Raw genomic sequence first — 17,799 nt, 5'->3', positions numbered from 1 at the left:
CTCTGTGGGACATATCAAAGTATAGAAGCCCGTATTTCGTCCAGCTGACCCAGTGCCAATGTTTCACATGCAGGAAAAGGTCTAGTTGCCCTCCTCAAATGGTGGATTGCAAACTGCAACATCCTTGGAATAAGTGTTTCCTCTTTTGTTATACCGGTGTAGTCTCTCATACCTCATATTCCAGTAGAATGAAATCCACCGATAGGCCTAAGCTTTTGAGCCAGATTTTGGTAAGCACATTTGCATTACTTGTGAACAAATATCGCCCCTAATTTTGCAGTCTGATAGCCTTATGCTGGTAGGGTATATCGCGTAGCTGCTTACTGAACAATAATAAGACACCAGTTTAATACCCATGGCAGGTAACTATGCAGCTGCTTGTCCCCTGAAACCCCCTCACTGTGGGTTTATATCTGTCTGTGATACGACTTTAGCTAAGATAAAGCGCACCACAAACTTCATCACATTCTACTGAAGAATCACTCAAGGAGCAAGCAAAACCTGCATTTACACCTTAAAATGAAGTATTTCCCCCACGTCGGCGCAAGTAGAGCACGGGAAAAGACCCTAACTTAGTGTGATCGGAACGTTCGTGGTTCCAACCCAGTCTCTGTACCTCGACTGCTTCAGTCAAGTCTTGAGCATCCTTGACAGTGTCTTTGCCCTCGTGCTTCCTTCAGGTGCCATGAAAGCTAGGCGCTGAAAGGATATTACGGCTGCACGAGTGTTCTATTATTGCGCCAGCATAAGCGTGATATTTGTCACTCATTCTCTGACAGCATAAAGTAGGTCCTCCACCTGCTGAACCCCGATAATATGACTGGACCATCTGCANGCCCCCTGCTGACCCCCGATAATATGACTGGACCATCTGCAACCACTTAGAATGGTCCTCATCAGCACTCACATTCGGTTACTGCGGTGTGACCGGTATCTGTTAGCATACCACTCGATGTTAAGCCTCTTATTACTATTTGACCTAGAAAGCTTCATCCGTCTGTATATAGGTGACGTCATCGATTTGCCATGCGTCTGTACTGTTATGGATGCAAGCATTGTGTACGCATTTAATAAAAACTTAAGTGTATGGCCACGATATAGATTACAAATTTTCAGCATGGTAAGTGTCAACGGTGATCTATCCAATATGGAGGCTATAGCTTCAGTGTTACCCAGACATTAGAGTTCAAGACTGAGTAGTTATGCCAAACAGATGATAATAAGTAATAATAATCGTTCAGCTGTAACAGGTGTCTGATGGTTAGCTGCCATACCAGCTGGAAGTGAGGCTGAGTATTGCTGGATGGACAAGCTTAGACAGAAGTCGAGATGATGAGGTTGTGTCCGAACCACGTATCTTCCAGTTGGTGCATCAACCACGGGACTACCTCGAGCCCAAGCAATCAGATGGTTTAACCTGGTGTGTCGCCGCTGATCAAGTAATTCGGAATTTAGAGCTATCAATGACTCTTCGGCTTGCCAGTCAACAACGTAGTTTCGTATAAAATTTGAAGAATTTTGTGGGTGTAAATTTGTGCACGGATATCTTTTACCCTGTTCAGAGTTTGCTTTGCTCTTTGTGCATTGTAAAACACCGAGCTTGAAACTGCTAACAGACCTGTGTCCCAGAACCTACTTCACTTGGGTGGAACGTTCTTAACTTGGGTCGGGAGTTCATGTCAACTAATCCTGAGCTTCCTCATCTACACACCGCCTGAAATAAAACGGAGATACAAAAATTTTTGCAACGTCCCTAATATTGTTTTTGTCAATGGATAACACAAGAATTTACGTAAGAGACACAACCCTTGAAATCTTACATTATGACGCGGTCTTTCCATGTGCAAGACTGCTCCCCAGATGAGGCAGAAAATTCCTACTGTCGTGTTTTTTAAAGGTGAAGTATCACCCCGTGGAAGTGTTGTGGATTTGAGGTCACATAGTCATCTATAGAGTGATACTCCATAAAGGATTCCGATCAGGTGGGTACATCTGATTTCAAATGGCCGTGACTGTAATAATATCACTTCAGTTCTATTTACTTTCTGATATACCGCCCCGGTATACGAATGACGTGAACTCTGTGACAATTAGTTCATTTTATTAAGCACGCTATAACAGACTTAAATTTGACTTTTTTTCTATTTTCCAATGATCTTGGACCGTGAGTACCTGAAATTCAATTCAGGTAATCTCAGTGGGATGCTAAAATGACAGGCACCAGGTTGGACGCAGGTGTCTTCTTTCTGAATCCGAAACAAACAATAAAATGCAGATGACTTTTGGGCGTTAGTATTCTGAACAACCTAACATTTTGATGCAAAAACTGATTTTCCTATTCCATCTTATTCCGCTCCCGGATGCAAATGAAACACAGTTATCCACAGTTATTCTCGAATGGAATTTTGACATGTGCTGCTGATTACGAAGCCTTCAATGTTATAAGAATTCCTGCCAAGACAGTCTCGAGAAGTCCGTATGAAAATCGTATTTAGATAAAGGCTAAACAGACTGGCAGCTTTGGTGCAGGTTGCTGTGCTAAACCCACACATCGGACTAAAAATTAGCAAAGGTAGTTCGTGAAAAGTTTGCTTGGGCTCCCTGGCTAGAGTAAAGGTATTTGATAATCATCTCAACATTTTGTGGGAGCCATTGAACTAATATCTAAACGCGTCCTTGTTTATCAGGCTATATCGTTTTTTTGGAATCTGCTGAGTGTCTATGTTATCCGTGGCATTATCTCTGCGGCTAAGGAGCCCTAGACTAACTGTGGATCTGCCGTCACCCAGTGTGTTCTGTCCCCACAAATCACCAATGGCGTTGACAGTCCTACGAGCCCTCCCTGACCTGACTGAAACAGCATCGAGCTTCTCTATAAAGCAAGTCCAACTTTCTGCATGGTCGAAAGTGAAGCCGAAACCTTCCAACAAGGTGTCATTGAAGCCTCAACCTAGTTGTTACGTCGACAATTGAAAAAAACTCATCCACTGTCACATTGAGCAATACAACAGCTCACCAATAGTTTCTGAGGCTGATCGATTTCGGGTGTATTCAATAAAATTATCCTTTCGATTGTGTAAAATCTGCTTGACGAACAAAACTTTGGAAGATGAGCAAAGTAGAAACATAAGTGAATAAAAGTTTGTCTCAAATACACTATTTCATAGCAAATATAATAACATTCAACAGCGGTTCTCGGCTTTCCAGGGCGCACTGAATTCACGGTAAAAACGCGATTCGGAAATAAACGTATTCTTATTACCTAAAAATAAGAATATGTTGATCAGAAAAGTAGGAGTTCCATGACCCCATAGATTCTTCATACAATACATCGAATTTCAGGAAACCGGCTCCTAAATCCGAACCAGTCCTTCTGCCGGTTGACCACTATAAGCCGACTGGCATGGCCTTCAACTAAAAACCGGGAATGTGTCGGTTTAAACATACTCCATGTTCAGTAAAATATGCACAGTGATGATTTCTCGGCATTTTACCATAGATGTAGTTTGTTTGTAAGATAAATATTTGGCTTAAATTGCAAAATCACGAACTGCAAACACGGTATTCCTGGTTCCAGTTAGCCTGTGAATAGTGTATCAACTGCTAAATTCATGTGACTGAAGTAGAATGGTGCCAACTCTAGATGCAGGTGTGTCACACGGTTGATCGACCACTCATGGTCGAGTGACGGTTTATTCAACCAACCGATGAATTTCGGTTACAAAGTTTCCCAGAGAGTGGGCACTGTCAATAACATTTAGAACAGCTGAACAATGATTTTTTGGCTTTCAAACCTAGACAGTTTAATTGTGGAAGGAAACCTCAATTTGTACTGGACCGATTGAAACACCTCATTGTGATAGCTACATACCTGGAAGAACTAATTTGGTGCGAATAAATTCACTGTTCGAAGTAGCATTACTGTGAACAAAATTTTTCGAATCAATTTCCTGGAAATAATTCGCGAACACAAGACATATTTTATCTGCAAAGTAAGAAAATTTGTTTGCCCGTAATCGAACTAATGTCATTCCCAAAGTTTTGGTATGAGAGATACCAAAAACGTCCCGAACCGATTTTAAGAATGGTGAACAAAAGACATCAGCATAAGGTACGAATGTGGTGTTCAAAAATCTAGAGCATATTATTGAAAGATAACTTCCATGAAAATAAACTAATGATCATTATTTATATGCGGTTGGAAAACCCAGTTAGATTAAAATGTATTAGGAGCAATCTATAAAACAAATTTAGTGAAACTGTACCCAGCGTTAGTTTTCGGGCCACTTAACTGGAGTTTCGTTATTTGGACTTTCATGCCTACATACTTACACGTAATTAGGACGGATTCGTTTCAAAATTTTGTCACCGGGCATAAGGCCGATTTGAAAAGCCTATTTTACATAAGGGCAAATTCAGGTCATGTTACATTAGGCGGACATTTGAATTTACATTCCCAAGTGGTTTTATTTTTATCTATATTCAGAATACAAATGAATATCGGTTACCGAAAAACTGGAATTTAACGATGGCCTATGGTTACGGATGACTGCGCGCGTGGCTGACATCCGGGACAAACTCAGGGGACACAGTTAGTAATGGCCCTGATATTGAAAAATGGTTGAGTAGAGCTGATTAGTTTAAACAAGGCTTTAAAAATTCAGTACAACTTTGTGTTTTAATTAACCCTAAATCCTGACATTAGAATGTGAGTTAAACTACAAATGGCTAGCTAGATTCCAAAGTAGAAATGTTCTGCCCTATGCGGTTTTTACACCTTACTAGTACTATACCCTACATCTAATTTGTGAGCTGACAATCCAACTTTTGAGTCCAAATGGGCGATACTGCATAGCACGTGAATTATTTTTTAATATCCCCGAGCTTGTTTATTGCGAAGAAACTCTTTCCAAGCACATTTCTGATGCTGCTCTGTGAGTTGCTAACCAAAATTTCAGAAGGAAATTTGGTTCTATAGCTTGTGTTCAACTATGGTTGGTGTATTTGTTCTAGTAAAAAGAACAGAACTACTGTGGGTTTGTTCGCCTGAATAAAGCTCAGTGTTTGGAACTAAGTTGATCCGTGCTTCAAAAAGGTTTGAAGATCCAGTAGTTCACTCAGAAAAAACGGACTGTAATGAACTCAACTCCAGCTGTAAGGGATTTATAAACATTCATCACCATGTCGTTGCTGGAAAATTTCCATTTACAAAAGCACTTGTTTGCTACCTTCTCCGCTCTGTTTGGTGCACCCATCATGTTTAAAACTGAAACGGTTTTAGTGAACCGACGAACCTTTAGTCTTTTTGATGAATTCGGCTTTTCCGGTAGCTTCGAAATAACCGACTCATTCTGCCTTGTGAATTCTCCTATTCTCGAAGATTACTGGTGTCACACTTCAATTACTGCACTTGTATGAATGATAACCTTCTTGTCATTGTTCTCTGTACTTTCAGGGTATTATTTTATTTTCATACATATCTACGAATTATGTGGAATATCTTAGCACCACTCATCTAGTTGACCTTTTTGGGACATCTCTATCTAGCGCCCTGTTATTTTTTCCAAATCAACTCATAACTTTTACTTTGAGTGGATAAAACTGTGTTTTATTCTTTTATGTGTTTGTTTGTGTGAAAGACCTGCCGCGGAGTCCTCTTAGCTTCACTTATGTACCTTATGCCACCAAATTTTCAGATACCTTAGGTTCTGTCCAAAATGGATTGGCTTAATGATACTGTAACAATCTTTTTGGAGCCAAGTTTTTATCTATAATCAATTCTACCTACTTTTTACAATGTTATTCTGTGGGCTCCAATATGCATTTTTTTTCATTTTGCCTGCACTTCTATCGTTCCTCCTGGTTTATCTTCGAGGCAATTTTATCCACTTAAACAAGGCCTAAAACTCATTAGTTAGATTAGTCATATCCACATTTCTACAAATAGACGTCGTTTTCTTCATAAGTTCACTTCAAGTACAGGTGAACTTGTTTATGTGTGACGGTTAACCCATCACACCCTCTCCTTTCATGGGTCTAGTTGACAGGGTCTTGCCTTCATATACTTGCACACCGCTATACATCTTCATAAAATTCCAGTCCTTCCGGGTTTGGCGCTTGGTAGAATTTCCTGTTAATAAGCTTTATTGTGTTTTCCCATTTATATTCTTTTTGCGGTATGCCTGTCTTGTGTCGACAATACGTTATATTCTGTCACTCATTTAGGGCCCTGTAAAAACTGTCTGTCTAGCTAAATATTTTACTTTCATATTCGTTTCTTTTTTTTTCTGACCTCCGTGTAATGGTCATCAGGAATTATTGAAGCCATGCGAGCTTTAAGCTGTGATTTCGTAAAGTTAACATCGTAGATTATCCAGCTCTAGATTGGCCTGCCTTTGAATCAAATCAATAAAAGCAAGGCGTTATGTCGCCTCGGACAAACATCTTGCAAGAATTTTTAGCAGGTCCATCTTACCCTGTTCCACCTTAATATAAGTTAAAAATTTCGTTTTAAGGCCGGTCATTGATTTAAATTTTACTGTCAGTGTAAATTAATTATGTCAAGGATATGGGCAAGGAGGAACGTCAGAATCTTGACACTAAAAGCTAACTTTACGTAAAAGGCTTGAAAACACTGTATTCATTCACAGAAACACAAGACATCAGATTACTTCCGAATGCAGTGCTGTGATAGCTGATTACTACTCTAACGCCAATTTCTCGGGCAATGTACATTTAACATAGATTAACCAAGAAGGAAAGGATGATGCAGTAAATACGTGGTGTCTTTAGCTGCTGCGGAATAGGATAGCTTTTATGTCATCAGTCAAACAAACTTAGCCGTAGTGTTGTGGGTGTTCCTGTAAGGACAGAACTTACCATTATTTTATTGGTAATTCTTTGAAATAACAGGGATTCATTACATATTACGCTCACTCTTTACTATTTTGAAGCTGCACAATAGGGTTTTGCTTCACACATATGAACCGTTCTTCTAGCCTAACGGTCCCACTTCACTACCGTTTCACTTTCGCCACACTGCTGGACTATTTTGAAATCAATTTTTTACTGACTACAATTCTATTCCCCAGTGGGCACGACAAAATGACTTAACGAATGCATGAAACCCATAAAACCCTAAGTATTTAGATCCGGTAGATTTTCACACAGTTACTCAAGGAAATGCTGACCATAAGGCTAGAAACCTTTACTTCTATCTGAATAATTTTCCCACACACTCAAAGAATGCATCTATATGTTATTCGCAGAGCAACGGCGCTCGTCCTCATGATTGATCATTCACGTTTGACACTGAAAAATACAAAAGAAGTGTTTTGGAATGCAAATTTGCCCTTTCTACTGAGATTAACGAAAGCAGCGGGTCAAAATTTGTTTCTTTTCAAACTTTGCTCTAGTTTAAAAGCCTAAAAGAGTCATAACAGATCTGATTGGTATTTAAATTTTATCGCGATGATATGCCATAAACCGGCCATTTTAATGCCACGCGGGCTGAGATTGATGCTAAAATATTTTGTGCAATGGAATTTATAGAGATTGCAGTTTCTTCGTGTTACCTATCTGAAAATGTCCAGACACGTGGGGTCTATATAGTAGTTTGTCTACCTTTGTATGGCGACCTAAACCAGACCAGATATGACAAAACTTGATAATGTCAGACTTGTTGACGCAGAATGTCACATGAACAGTCACCTTGCGTGTGTAGTTCCGCCTTTTGCTGCAAGTGTGCGTGTCAGCCAATGCACGAACTGCGATTACTGAGTATCATCCCGGTTTGTTTTATTCACTAGCGTTACCCCACCTCTGGTTCTTCTGATGAAAATAGAGTTACCACCATATATATCACTGTTTTAGGCAGAGTTGGTAAGGTGTTGTCCACGTAGAAACTTATTCATCTGAAACTTTGAGCAGACGTTATAGTTGAACAACAGATCCTCCATCTGACGGGTCGACCCCTAATCTGAGTAGCTCGCACCAAATTTCCAATGAGTTGTTCTTTAATTGCGAGTTGAAACATCCAGTTAATTGAGTAGCTTATTCGCTCTAATAGAAAATAGAGCTAACCACTTTCTCCTCACTCGATGGAGAAGTGTTGGAGTTTATGTTAGCTAGGCTCGCAGAAGACTGTGTTATGATTGCTCCAAACCAGGCAATAAATGTCACATTTCTCAAATTGTTCATGAATATCTGAACATGGAATAAATAAGCCAACAGGTCGAGTAACATCACGAGGATCGCTAAACGTAGTCTGCGAACCAAAATGTACTGTTCAGGGCAACTAGGCTGGCCGAATGCTCGGTACGTGTGATATAAAATGGCATGTTTTTAAGTCACATCCTACAGCATTACTTGGCAACCCCTTCACTGCATGTTTAGACCATCTCACACGGTTACCTCAGGCTTGTATCAACCAAGTCCTCTCTACTCTAGCAATTAACGCTGAGTTTCAAATGGTGATAAGAGAAGTAGTACTTGAAACGACTGTCTACTCAGTGCCGATGAACATTCCCTCGCCATAATCTTGTATGTAAGCAGACGGCTTGTAAGATTTTCATAGTCTTGAAAAGTGAAAATGTTCTGCGATGGTTGTAGGACGCTACATACATTGTGGTATTCAAAGGAAAGACATGCTGCCAGATAGAAATATCTCTGAAGAAAAAAGAGGCTTCCAAATTGGAGGCAACACATTTCACCTTATTGGTGGGATGGACCTTGCAATACTATCGCCTGAAACCCTCTTCTGTAGGGTCATTTGGCCCCCTCAACAGCACGGCAATGTCGGTCGTTTTCCAAAAGTGTGCCCTTTGCCTAAATATGTCTTTCTCTTCAGCCCCCTGAGTCCGATACAAAGGCGGAGTATTTATCGTGTCGTATATACTCCTGAGGTCACTAATTTGCGGTTAATTAAAGAATAAAGGTCGGAAACCCAAGAGTGCATTTGTCTTGATGTGTCTCAAATTATGCAAAATTGTATACGTAAATGTATTGTAAATGTAACAGTTGTAAGATATGGCACTTTACACAGCTCTCCAACTCACTTCTGTCGGCACACGAGCTTTAAGTCACAGAATATATCCATGCAGTGATGCAGCTGCACCGTTTAAAATGGTCATACAGTACGGCGTAACTAAATGGACTTGCTTTTTCTTTTGGGCACACGGGCTTGGGTAGAATCGGAGACGCTGAAAACTAGCGCAATCACATAAGAACGCTATAGAAGTCTCACTGTGTTGCCTAAGTGGTTTTGCTTTGATTTTCCATCAACATCTGCGTAAATATATTTTCTCACCAATAGACGACGCACTAGAACCCACTAGACCACTATGCCTCATGCCTGTCTGTTAGCACTTAATTGGGCATCCGCAAATAGTCATTCTCGTAACCAAGGTGTAAAAGGTTAAATTCTTGTACTCATTGGTACGCCATCATGCTTAGCCAACTAGTACTTCTGGGAGGAGTTATGCTTAATTAGTCCACTGTTCTTATGGTGTTGATTTTATTGCAGCATTAGTAGCCCTCACCTGGTACCACACTTGGCTGCATTGTGCTCAAGCATCCAGTGGATTAAAAATCGTTGATCACCTTGTTAGTTGCGGATGGTAGCCAATCGTACAAATTTTTCTCTGCAGTGTATTTCGTTGCCTGTCGTCTACAAGTCAGTGGGAACATTAACCAGCGAAAACTCAGCAAAGCCTCTTGTGGATAATTGTCTTTTTTTTCTGAACGTGTGCATTTTATTATGCATTATGCTACATAATAAAACCAGGCTTGTATAACCCTAGCCCTATATATACAATCCTTACATCAGCTCTTGCGAACACAATCTTACCAAAAGTTGGAATATCATTTACGATCAAAAAAGGCTATTTTCCAATTAACTCTTATCTAAAAATAACTGCACACGGGCGTTCCCAACCAAAGACATATTATGCATCTAACATTTTGAAAGGTAATAATTTATGAATTTTTTTCCTTAAAACCCTATTTAGATGGTTAGCAGTTCAACCAGCTAGTTAGATGAGGAAGTGTAGTGCTTCCGGCTTCGCTTGCAAGTGATCTAAACACACATAAGTCATTTCTATTGTTCAGCTAATAGTGACCGATTGTGTCGGCATCATTTTTTTCAATTTTTCCAGTTATAACTGTGATGTTGAAGCTGCTGGGACTCCTTTCAGATTTGCCGCATGTTGACTCTATTGTACTCCGTCACTCAATACTTATATTTTGATAAATCGGTTTTATAAGGGGTGTAAAATGTGGGACAGACTCTGTTAATGTATGAAGTCTTAACTTCCTCCTCCTTTATGTTAACGTTAGTCTGAATTTACACCAAAATTTGAAGGACAAGTCAACTCTGAATTGGAGACGACATTTGCCAGAGTGGGCAACTTATTGCTCAGTTTTTGATTCTTCGGATTTAACTTTTGATAGTGGCTTCCATGTACCGCATTAAGTCTATTTTTGCAAATATAACGAAAAGACTTGTGTCTAGCCTGAGCATTAGGACTGGTCCAGGTTCACGATCAGATGCCCTGTAGATGCATTTAACTGCATTTTATGATACAAGATCGTTCGACAACCACTGATCACGGGAAAGAATAATTTACGCCTCCTTCTGGTGCCGTCAATTTTCATTTGGGTGAGCTGCTTCACTTTGCTAGTTCTTCGAAAAGCACAAACACAGTGTGAAACCGTAAACGAATGTCTTTAAACAAAACTTCCGTTGCTTCCTCGACGAGTTTATCTGTCAATATCTATGTGGTAGAGGAAATTTCGCTATCTTTCAGTTGATTTAAATTAACAATCACCCGTTGTGTCACACAGTTTGGGTTCACTACATGGCTGTGTTGCTTTGTCTCCTTTATCATTATATATCCATCAAAACTTCAGTTTGTCTGCAACTTCATGAGGAGGCGGGGTGTTGAAAACTATGCTTGGTATATCTTTAACAAAAACCATGGTAGATAATCTGCCTTTATCATCTTCACACAGTTCAAAGTGTTTAGTATTTTAATGTGCAAAAGATGTATTTCTCATAATTTTAGAATCAGCTTTCTTTATCGACTGTGCCTAAAAGCTGAAAAACTAGCAGGAACACACTACAGGTGATTTGTTGGATTCCGTCTCCTTCAGTATGTAGCATAGCATTCAGTCCAGCGGTCAAGTCGCAAATAAAAATGGTACGCTTTGCGAGCTCCACATACTGAATGATGCCGAAGATGTATCGTCTAGAGGGAAATTGCTTTTGATTTCGAACCAGGCGTTGAATTCGCTGTGAATTTGACTATTGGTAATTGATCCGACACAGTACTCTTGCGTTTCGATGATTCGATATGGACAATTCGATAATTAGAAATCCGTAAGCCTGAAGGTCTTACAACGACTAGTTAAAAACATATTAGTGATTCCTGAAGTGCATACGAAATTTCAAAACTTTACGGGTGTAAAAATATGTATCTACTCTTGAAAAAAACGTTTATCAGCCATAGGTAGCACGTTGATATGCTGAACAGTTTCAAAGTATGCCGAGTGTGCTCCGTACACACTTTGATAAAAATTGTTATGTAGCAGATGCTCCTAGCGGATTTTGCCGCATTTTCTGACATGTGATAAGACTTTGACATGTGAAAAACTGATGACCTATTTAAGGAGCAAAGCCCCTTGTAAGGGATCACCTTTACATTAAAAAAGAAATCAGTCGGATTAATGTGTGAAGTGCCTCCCTTGATGAGTGGTAAATGTGGGTGGGAGGTAAGGGGAATATTTCGTAGTGATACTTCTTCTGGCATTCGTCCAAATGTGAGTGCAGCTTCTACAGTGCACCATGGAAAACGTTGGTCTGTAATGGTATTAAACAATAATGTGTTTCTGAAAAGGGCGAAATGGTTCCAGTGGTAAAACCGAACATTGGCCTGCCGCACCAACAGCCATCACAGAATAGGAACCAGTCAGGCGCACCATTTTTTTCTTACAAAAATAATGTCAGCTATTAGATGGTGTTTTACAAATTTAAAACAACAAAGTTAAGAGAAAGTCTTTCGTTGACACAAATACTTTATTAACGGGTAAATTTCAACGCAAGATTTCGCGCCGTTAGTAGTGTGACAAAAGGCCAGAAAACACAGTTTACAATAAATAGCTTATGAATCATATAATGCAACTGACAAACATGGCTTAATAACCCATATCAGCTTTTCAGCAATAAGTTGACAGAACAGAAACGTTTTATATACAGAGCATTAATTAAATCGTCGCACTATTTCAAACAAAAATCCCGGCATTTTCCTGAATTTAGGAAAGCTCCAAAAGAACCAAATGAAAGCTTTGACTTTTATCGACGTTGTTTTATTAGCAGATAATACTGAGACTAAACCCGACGGCAGAAAAAATAGAGCTTGTTGTTTAAAGTGTTCATTTGGACAATAAGGTATCTCCTCTCATCTTAACTATGCGTTCTCAAACCCGTAGAGTTTTAAACCTCGTTACCCGTGGAATCTTGACTGAGACCGCCTCCGACCTACATTCAGAAATTGTGGAGTTCACAATATGAAGTGCGTTATGCGAACGAACCACTGGGATACTGGATATTATGCAGCAGGGTATGTTATGACGAACGCAATTTTACCGAAGGGCGAACACATGCCTTGCTTGATGTAAAAGCTTAACAAATGTATCTCGGTCGCATCCCATTTTGGTGTAAATTGTGTATCTAATTAAGCGTCATCTCAGAATGATTGGGATACTAATATCTTGCTTCTACCAAGCTGTCATTATTGCGTACCCAGCAAACGATGTTTCATAGACCTTCTCGTGACACCTTCATGAAAATCAACGAAGAACTCAATAAAACCTTCAACAGCTATACATATATGTATGTCTTTTATTTGCTGCATTCTTATTGAGCACATATGTACTTTTTGTTGTCCTACTCATTGTTTGTTTCAAAAGAAGCAAAAAAGTCATTTTTACGGATTAGTTTATAAAGGAGCTTTCAAAAAATCCAGACATCACAAAGAAAGTTTTTGAAAGTAAGAATTTTAAACCAAATATTTAGGAGTGCCTAATTTCTGTGGGTTAAAGGCATCTAGCCATGATGAACATTCTTCTAACTATACGAATATTTTTAAAGAGTTTTGGAGTCACTATGGTAAACACATTTTAACCAAATCTGCTGGGTTGTTCGTCTGCATGTTTGGGGTGGGATGTCCCGTCATTCTTAACCGTCCTGACCGTCAAACTGTACTCTGTAATACACATCTATAGAATCAGGCCCACAGAGTTAACCTTAGTTCTTGCGTTGCAGGTTATACGAACAAACAGTTTATAATGTAATTTAACCCGTGTAGATTTCCTATGCTTAACTAAAAAACAGTGATTATTTAAGACTCAGGAGACAATTGCTTGCATGCCAAACATTTTCACATGCGAAAAATGTTACCATAGGTTTTCACGTACTTTTAGGTCACAAAAGAGCGTAGCTATCTCATGTTGGAAGTTAGCTTACTTTTTCAATGGATGTTTGGTCTTTTGTTGCAAAAAACACAGCAGTCATGAAATCATTTTTATAAACGTTCAAGAATATTGAGAGTGCTGTCTTTCTGTGCAGCAAAGTCAGCCTTAAATTGACACAAGACAGCCTGGTTCTTAATTTACAAGATAAAATGTAGACGTGTTTAAGAATGCTAGCATGTTTACACAACAATCGGGCAAACATACCTACTTCACTTGTTAAAAAATGCAAACAGTATCCTTAAGTACTTTCAGTAGCTGGAGCAGAATTTTAATAAGTGTTTTATGTTTTGTAGCAGTTAACAAAATAATTCTAATTATTATGAGATAAAATCAAGGCTTAACACACTTTTTCCATGAGCAAACTCGAAACTCATTGCTCGTCAATCGTCTAAACTTATGCACGTAACGAATCAAACCTCTGGACTTAGTTTTGCTCATCATTTCATCCGTCATTTATTCCATCAAACCTTACCACTTTGTTTCACAATTGACGACAGTGAATGATAAATGTCAAACATGGTCGGGGCTTTTTTCACCAACCCATCATTGCGATTACTTTTACTGCTCACTATTATTATCTAATCTGTAACCATATTTTATACACTTTTCCAGAATATCCTGGACTCTGTAAATTTCACATGAGTAAGGCTTCACTCATATATAATTTCACTACAAAGATGGTGTTATATCTGCTGACTCGTCAGTCTGTGACATCTGCTGCTGACACGCTCCAGTGCCTAGTGTCGGAGAGAAAAGACTCACAGAAGGGAACACAACAGCTGTATTCCGAACAAGCGAGTGAGTGAGAGAGCGAGTGCGAGAGCAAAAGTTACAACGGCCCCACGCTATTTAAAGGGGACTTTCTGACATTGATCCAGGCTGTCTGATAGGCGTTAGTGATCACCCATCAACATCGATCGTGCCTCTGTGAAAAGCCTGAACGCTGATCACATTCGGTCGTGCTTCTGTGGCGCGCAAGAACACTCATCAGGTTTTGCTGAATTGATTGAATGATTGACTGGCCTGGATGCTTGCCGGCTTTCCAGTTGAGTTTTTGGTGGAGCAGTAGGTTCCGGGCGTTCTGAATTTGCTTTCGGGAATCTGACTTTCTTGATAGATGGTTATAGCCAAGATGTGTTACAACACAGGTGCTTAAGCTAAGTGACGCAGTTTTCATAGTCACTATGATTATCAGACTTGTCGACGCTAGTAAGGAGTCTGGTTTTGCTGGTGATAAGGAAGAAACTTCATTCGTTAGTCTCCAGCTAAAGCTTATTGTCTGTTGCACACTCCATCTCTAATTCTTAAACGGCCACATTTGCAAGAAATTTATGCACGTGTTGGTAAATTGCAACTGAATATAAAGCTTATAGTGTTTTTCATCTTTACCTTTTTAAGTGATTATCAAATTATCAGCTTTATATATATAGAACCGCAAAAACCGACCTATTCTTCCTGTGCTCTGCTACATTCTCATTTCTTTCAGTGTTTGTCAGGATCGCCAAGCCGTATGCCCACAAAAATGCAGTGACCTTATCAGAGTTATGTTGTAATGCTACATTGTGTGAAAACAAAACTTCGTACTCCACACACACCATTAAGCCAAAAACTGACCTGTGGACCTCAATATTTTATGTGTCCATGCTCATCCAGCAAGTTTTGATGACAAAAGATTTGACTCTTGGTCGGCGTGCTCTTAACCCAGTACATTAATCAATGTGGATGCATCATCTAAGGTTATAACTCATAATGGATGTGTATTTCTTCCAAATGACCTAATTTGTGCGGCCATAGCATTACGTGTACTTGAATTTCTACTTAAATAAGAAGCTGAAATAGATCTCGGAGGTCTCATTGCGCGTTAGAGTTTGCCGAAGTGTGACATTTTTTTGACATAAATGCGACTCCACCGGCTTTCACTATAGTTCATCACCACTTCATCACTACTGAGTCACCTCCCAAAATTCTATATTTAGGTACGCTACAAAATTTTATTTTCATTCTGTGGTCCCGGATACCGTTACTGGTTTGTTATATTTATGGTTTTACAGTTCAAGAATAATGGTTTTTAAATTGCACCGAACAAGACAGTGCATGATTTTATTCCGCGTGAATTTTCATCTACCCGTTTTCATTAAGCCTGTGATGAGGTATCCCTCAAGCACCACGGCCCAACTTCGATAAAATTGTGAACTCTTGTTGAGTCTGAGTAGTAATTTACAGAGCATATATTGACGTTATTTCTACTGATACATTTTGTAAGATGGAACCACAATAAACTTGCATTTATGTGTCGCCAAACGGTGTCAGAGAGTAAGCAAACACACAAAAACCTGCATATGTTGTCTAATAGGGAAGAATACGTGCAAGTATAAATGGTGTAAACTCAGGAACTCGTGGGTTGACATGTATCTACCTCCAGATGCTTCCAGGTGAATGCAAGCGAATTAAGATTTAATTGGTTACGAAGCAAAAACCCATCGTCGCAAGTGACCACGCCTACGGCCTAAGGCTGCTGTGCGTAAATTAATTTACAGTAATGCAATATGGAAATATCAAAGACATGTCTGGAATCGCATTTATATGTGTTTTTTTAACTTGACAATAATCACCTAAATAACACAAGTGCTCATGGAAAATAATGATTAGAGCATCTTATCGAGAAAAACGGTATAGTGATCAGTTTCTCGGAGGATCTTAATCTTTACAACACATCTCGATTAGTATGTGCTTCGGATTCCATTTCTCTACCTTAATTGTATTCATCCGCATTCTAACACTGGTAGGGTTTTCACGCCCTGCTTTTCCTTCCGTGCAAGTGATGCAGTGTATTTACCGCTCAAAAGCTATCTTTATTGGCGTGTCAAACCTTATATCGAAAACTATCACTTAGGTTGGCACGTGTGCAATAGTACCAATCAGTTTTACTTACTTCCATTGTCACTTTATTCGAAAACCCGCTACTAAAGGTCACATGAGTTAAGGTTATAATGATGGAATCAAACAAACGGAATGCCGTCCTAATGAAACGTTTTAATTGCACAGACGGAGCAGGCATTTGGTTGTTTTCATCGCCTTTAATCTGTATCTGCATACCATAATGAATTTCATTTTTAACTAAGATTAGCTTATTCAGCTTTGCTTTACACGTGGGGACACAGATTACATTGAGGAGCATCGGGTGACGCATTAGAGATAAGTAATTCTTTCTGATAACCGTAGTGCTAGGTGTAAAAATTGCCTTAAAGTGTAACATTTCTATACATAAATGCCCATACCGAAAATGGACCTACGGTTGTTCGTAAGCATTTCAATTTTAACTTTGTTCGTCTACCCTTGCTTATTCACCAATATTTCCTCTAAAACTATAGACTGTACAGGGAAGAGTTTCATTTATAGCGTTGCTAGTTGACGATAATGATTCGAATCCTTAGAATCGCTCAGGTGCGTCAAATTTATTTAGTTCCTTTATTAGCACTTAAGGTCTAATTCTGGTGAGTTTTCACTGACTTCCGTGGTTCCGTGTGATCCAAGCGTAGGGGCAGTGGAAGATTTTCCAGCGAGTTTGATTTCTCCACATTCTCCTCCTTCGTGTTACAAAATGTTTTGAAGGAGTGCATGAACGATATTTACTTCCCTCCCGGCAGTGTAACCCCACAAGGGAGCAACTATTCACAGATGTCGCAATCGTCCCATCAGCCAGATAGACTGGCCAGCCAGTTTGGTGGGTATTTTATAACTGGCAGCACACGTTGCACCAGAGGCCAAAGGCTGGACTATCTTCACCAGAATGATAAGCTCTTGATAGTGACGTTCTACCACCTGGAATGCAACGGCCCAAACATCAAGCTTTTTTATAGACCAAGGCCGATATGCGGCGAACTGAAGTTCTGTAGTGCTCTGCTCTTTTGTGGCCCAACTTCAGCTGAGGTGCGGTAAATTGGGAAAACGCCGACCAACAGCATATATAAAGTAGACGACATGCCGCTGGTTTTTGTAAGAATCCGTAAACACGCTTGTGTACTTGCGTCGGAACCTGCCTATTTTCGTTTTAGCCGTGCCAATGTGCAAGTCACCGCTTTGTTCGCATATATAAGACGACATGCCGCTGGTTTTTGTAAGAATCCGTAAACACGCTTGTGTACTTGCATCGGAACCTGCCTATTTTCGTTTTAGTTAGCCCAATGTGCAAGTCACCGCTTTGTTCTCCGAACGGTGACGCTGCGCATTGCACAAATCACCGTGGACGAATACTTTCGGTTCGCTTGA

At 39.7% G+C, this 17,799-nt stretch overlaps 2 protein-coding genes across 2 annotated transcripts in view; one reads left to right on the top strand and one right to left on the bottom strand.

Moving 5' to 3' along the window:
- The window catches only part of T265_01248 (hypothetical protein), a gene marked incomplete at both ends in the record, with an annotated part of 83,546 nt that extends 67,044 nt beyond the window's left edge, over positions 1-16,502 (bottom strand). The window contains one exon of the mRNA XM_009165233.1: positions 16,463-16,502. Coding sequence (XP_009163497.1) covers positions 16,463-16,468 — 6 coding nt within the window. The remainder of the gene's footprint in view (positions 1-16,462) is intronic.
- The window catches only part of T265_01247 (hypothetical protein), a gene marked incomplete at both ends in the record, with an annotated part of 50,921 nt that overhangs the window by 21,658 nt on the left and 11,464 nt on the right, over positions 1-17,799 (top strand). The gene's annotated exons all lie outside the window — the stretch shown is intronic.

Source organism: Opisthorchis viverrini (genome assembly GCF_000715545.1).
Source record: "Opisthorchis viverrini unplaced genomic scaffold opera_v5_13, whole genome shotgun sequence".
In the NCBI taxonomy this organism is placed as follows: Eukaryota; Metazoa; Platyhelminthes; class Trematoda; order Opisthorchiida; family Opisthorchiidae; genus Opisthorchis; species Opisthorchis viverrini.
The sequence above is the reverse complement of the archived record's forward strand: the minus strand, read 5'-3'. Positions and strand labels throughout refer to the sequence as shown.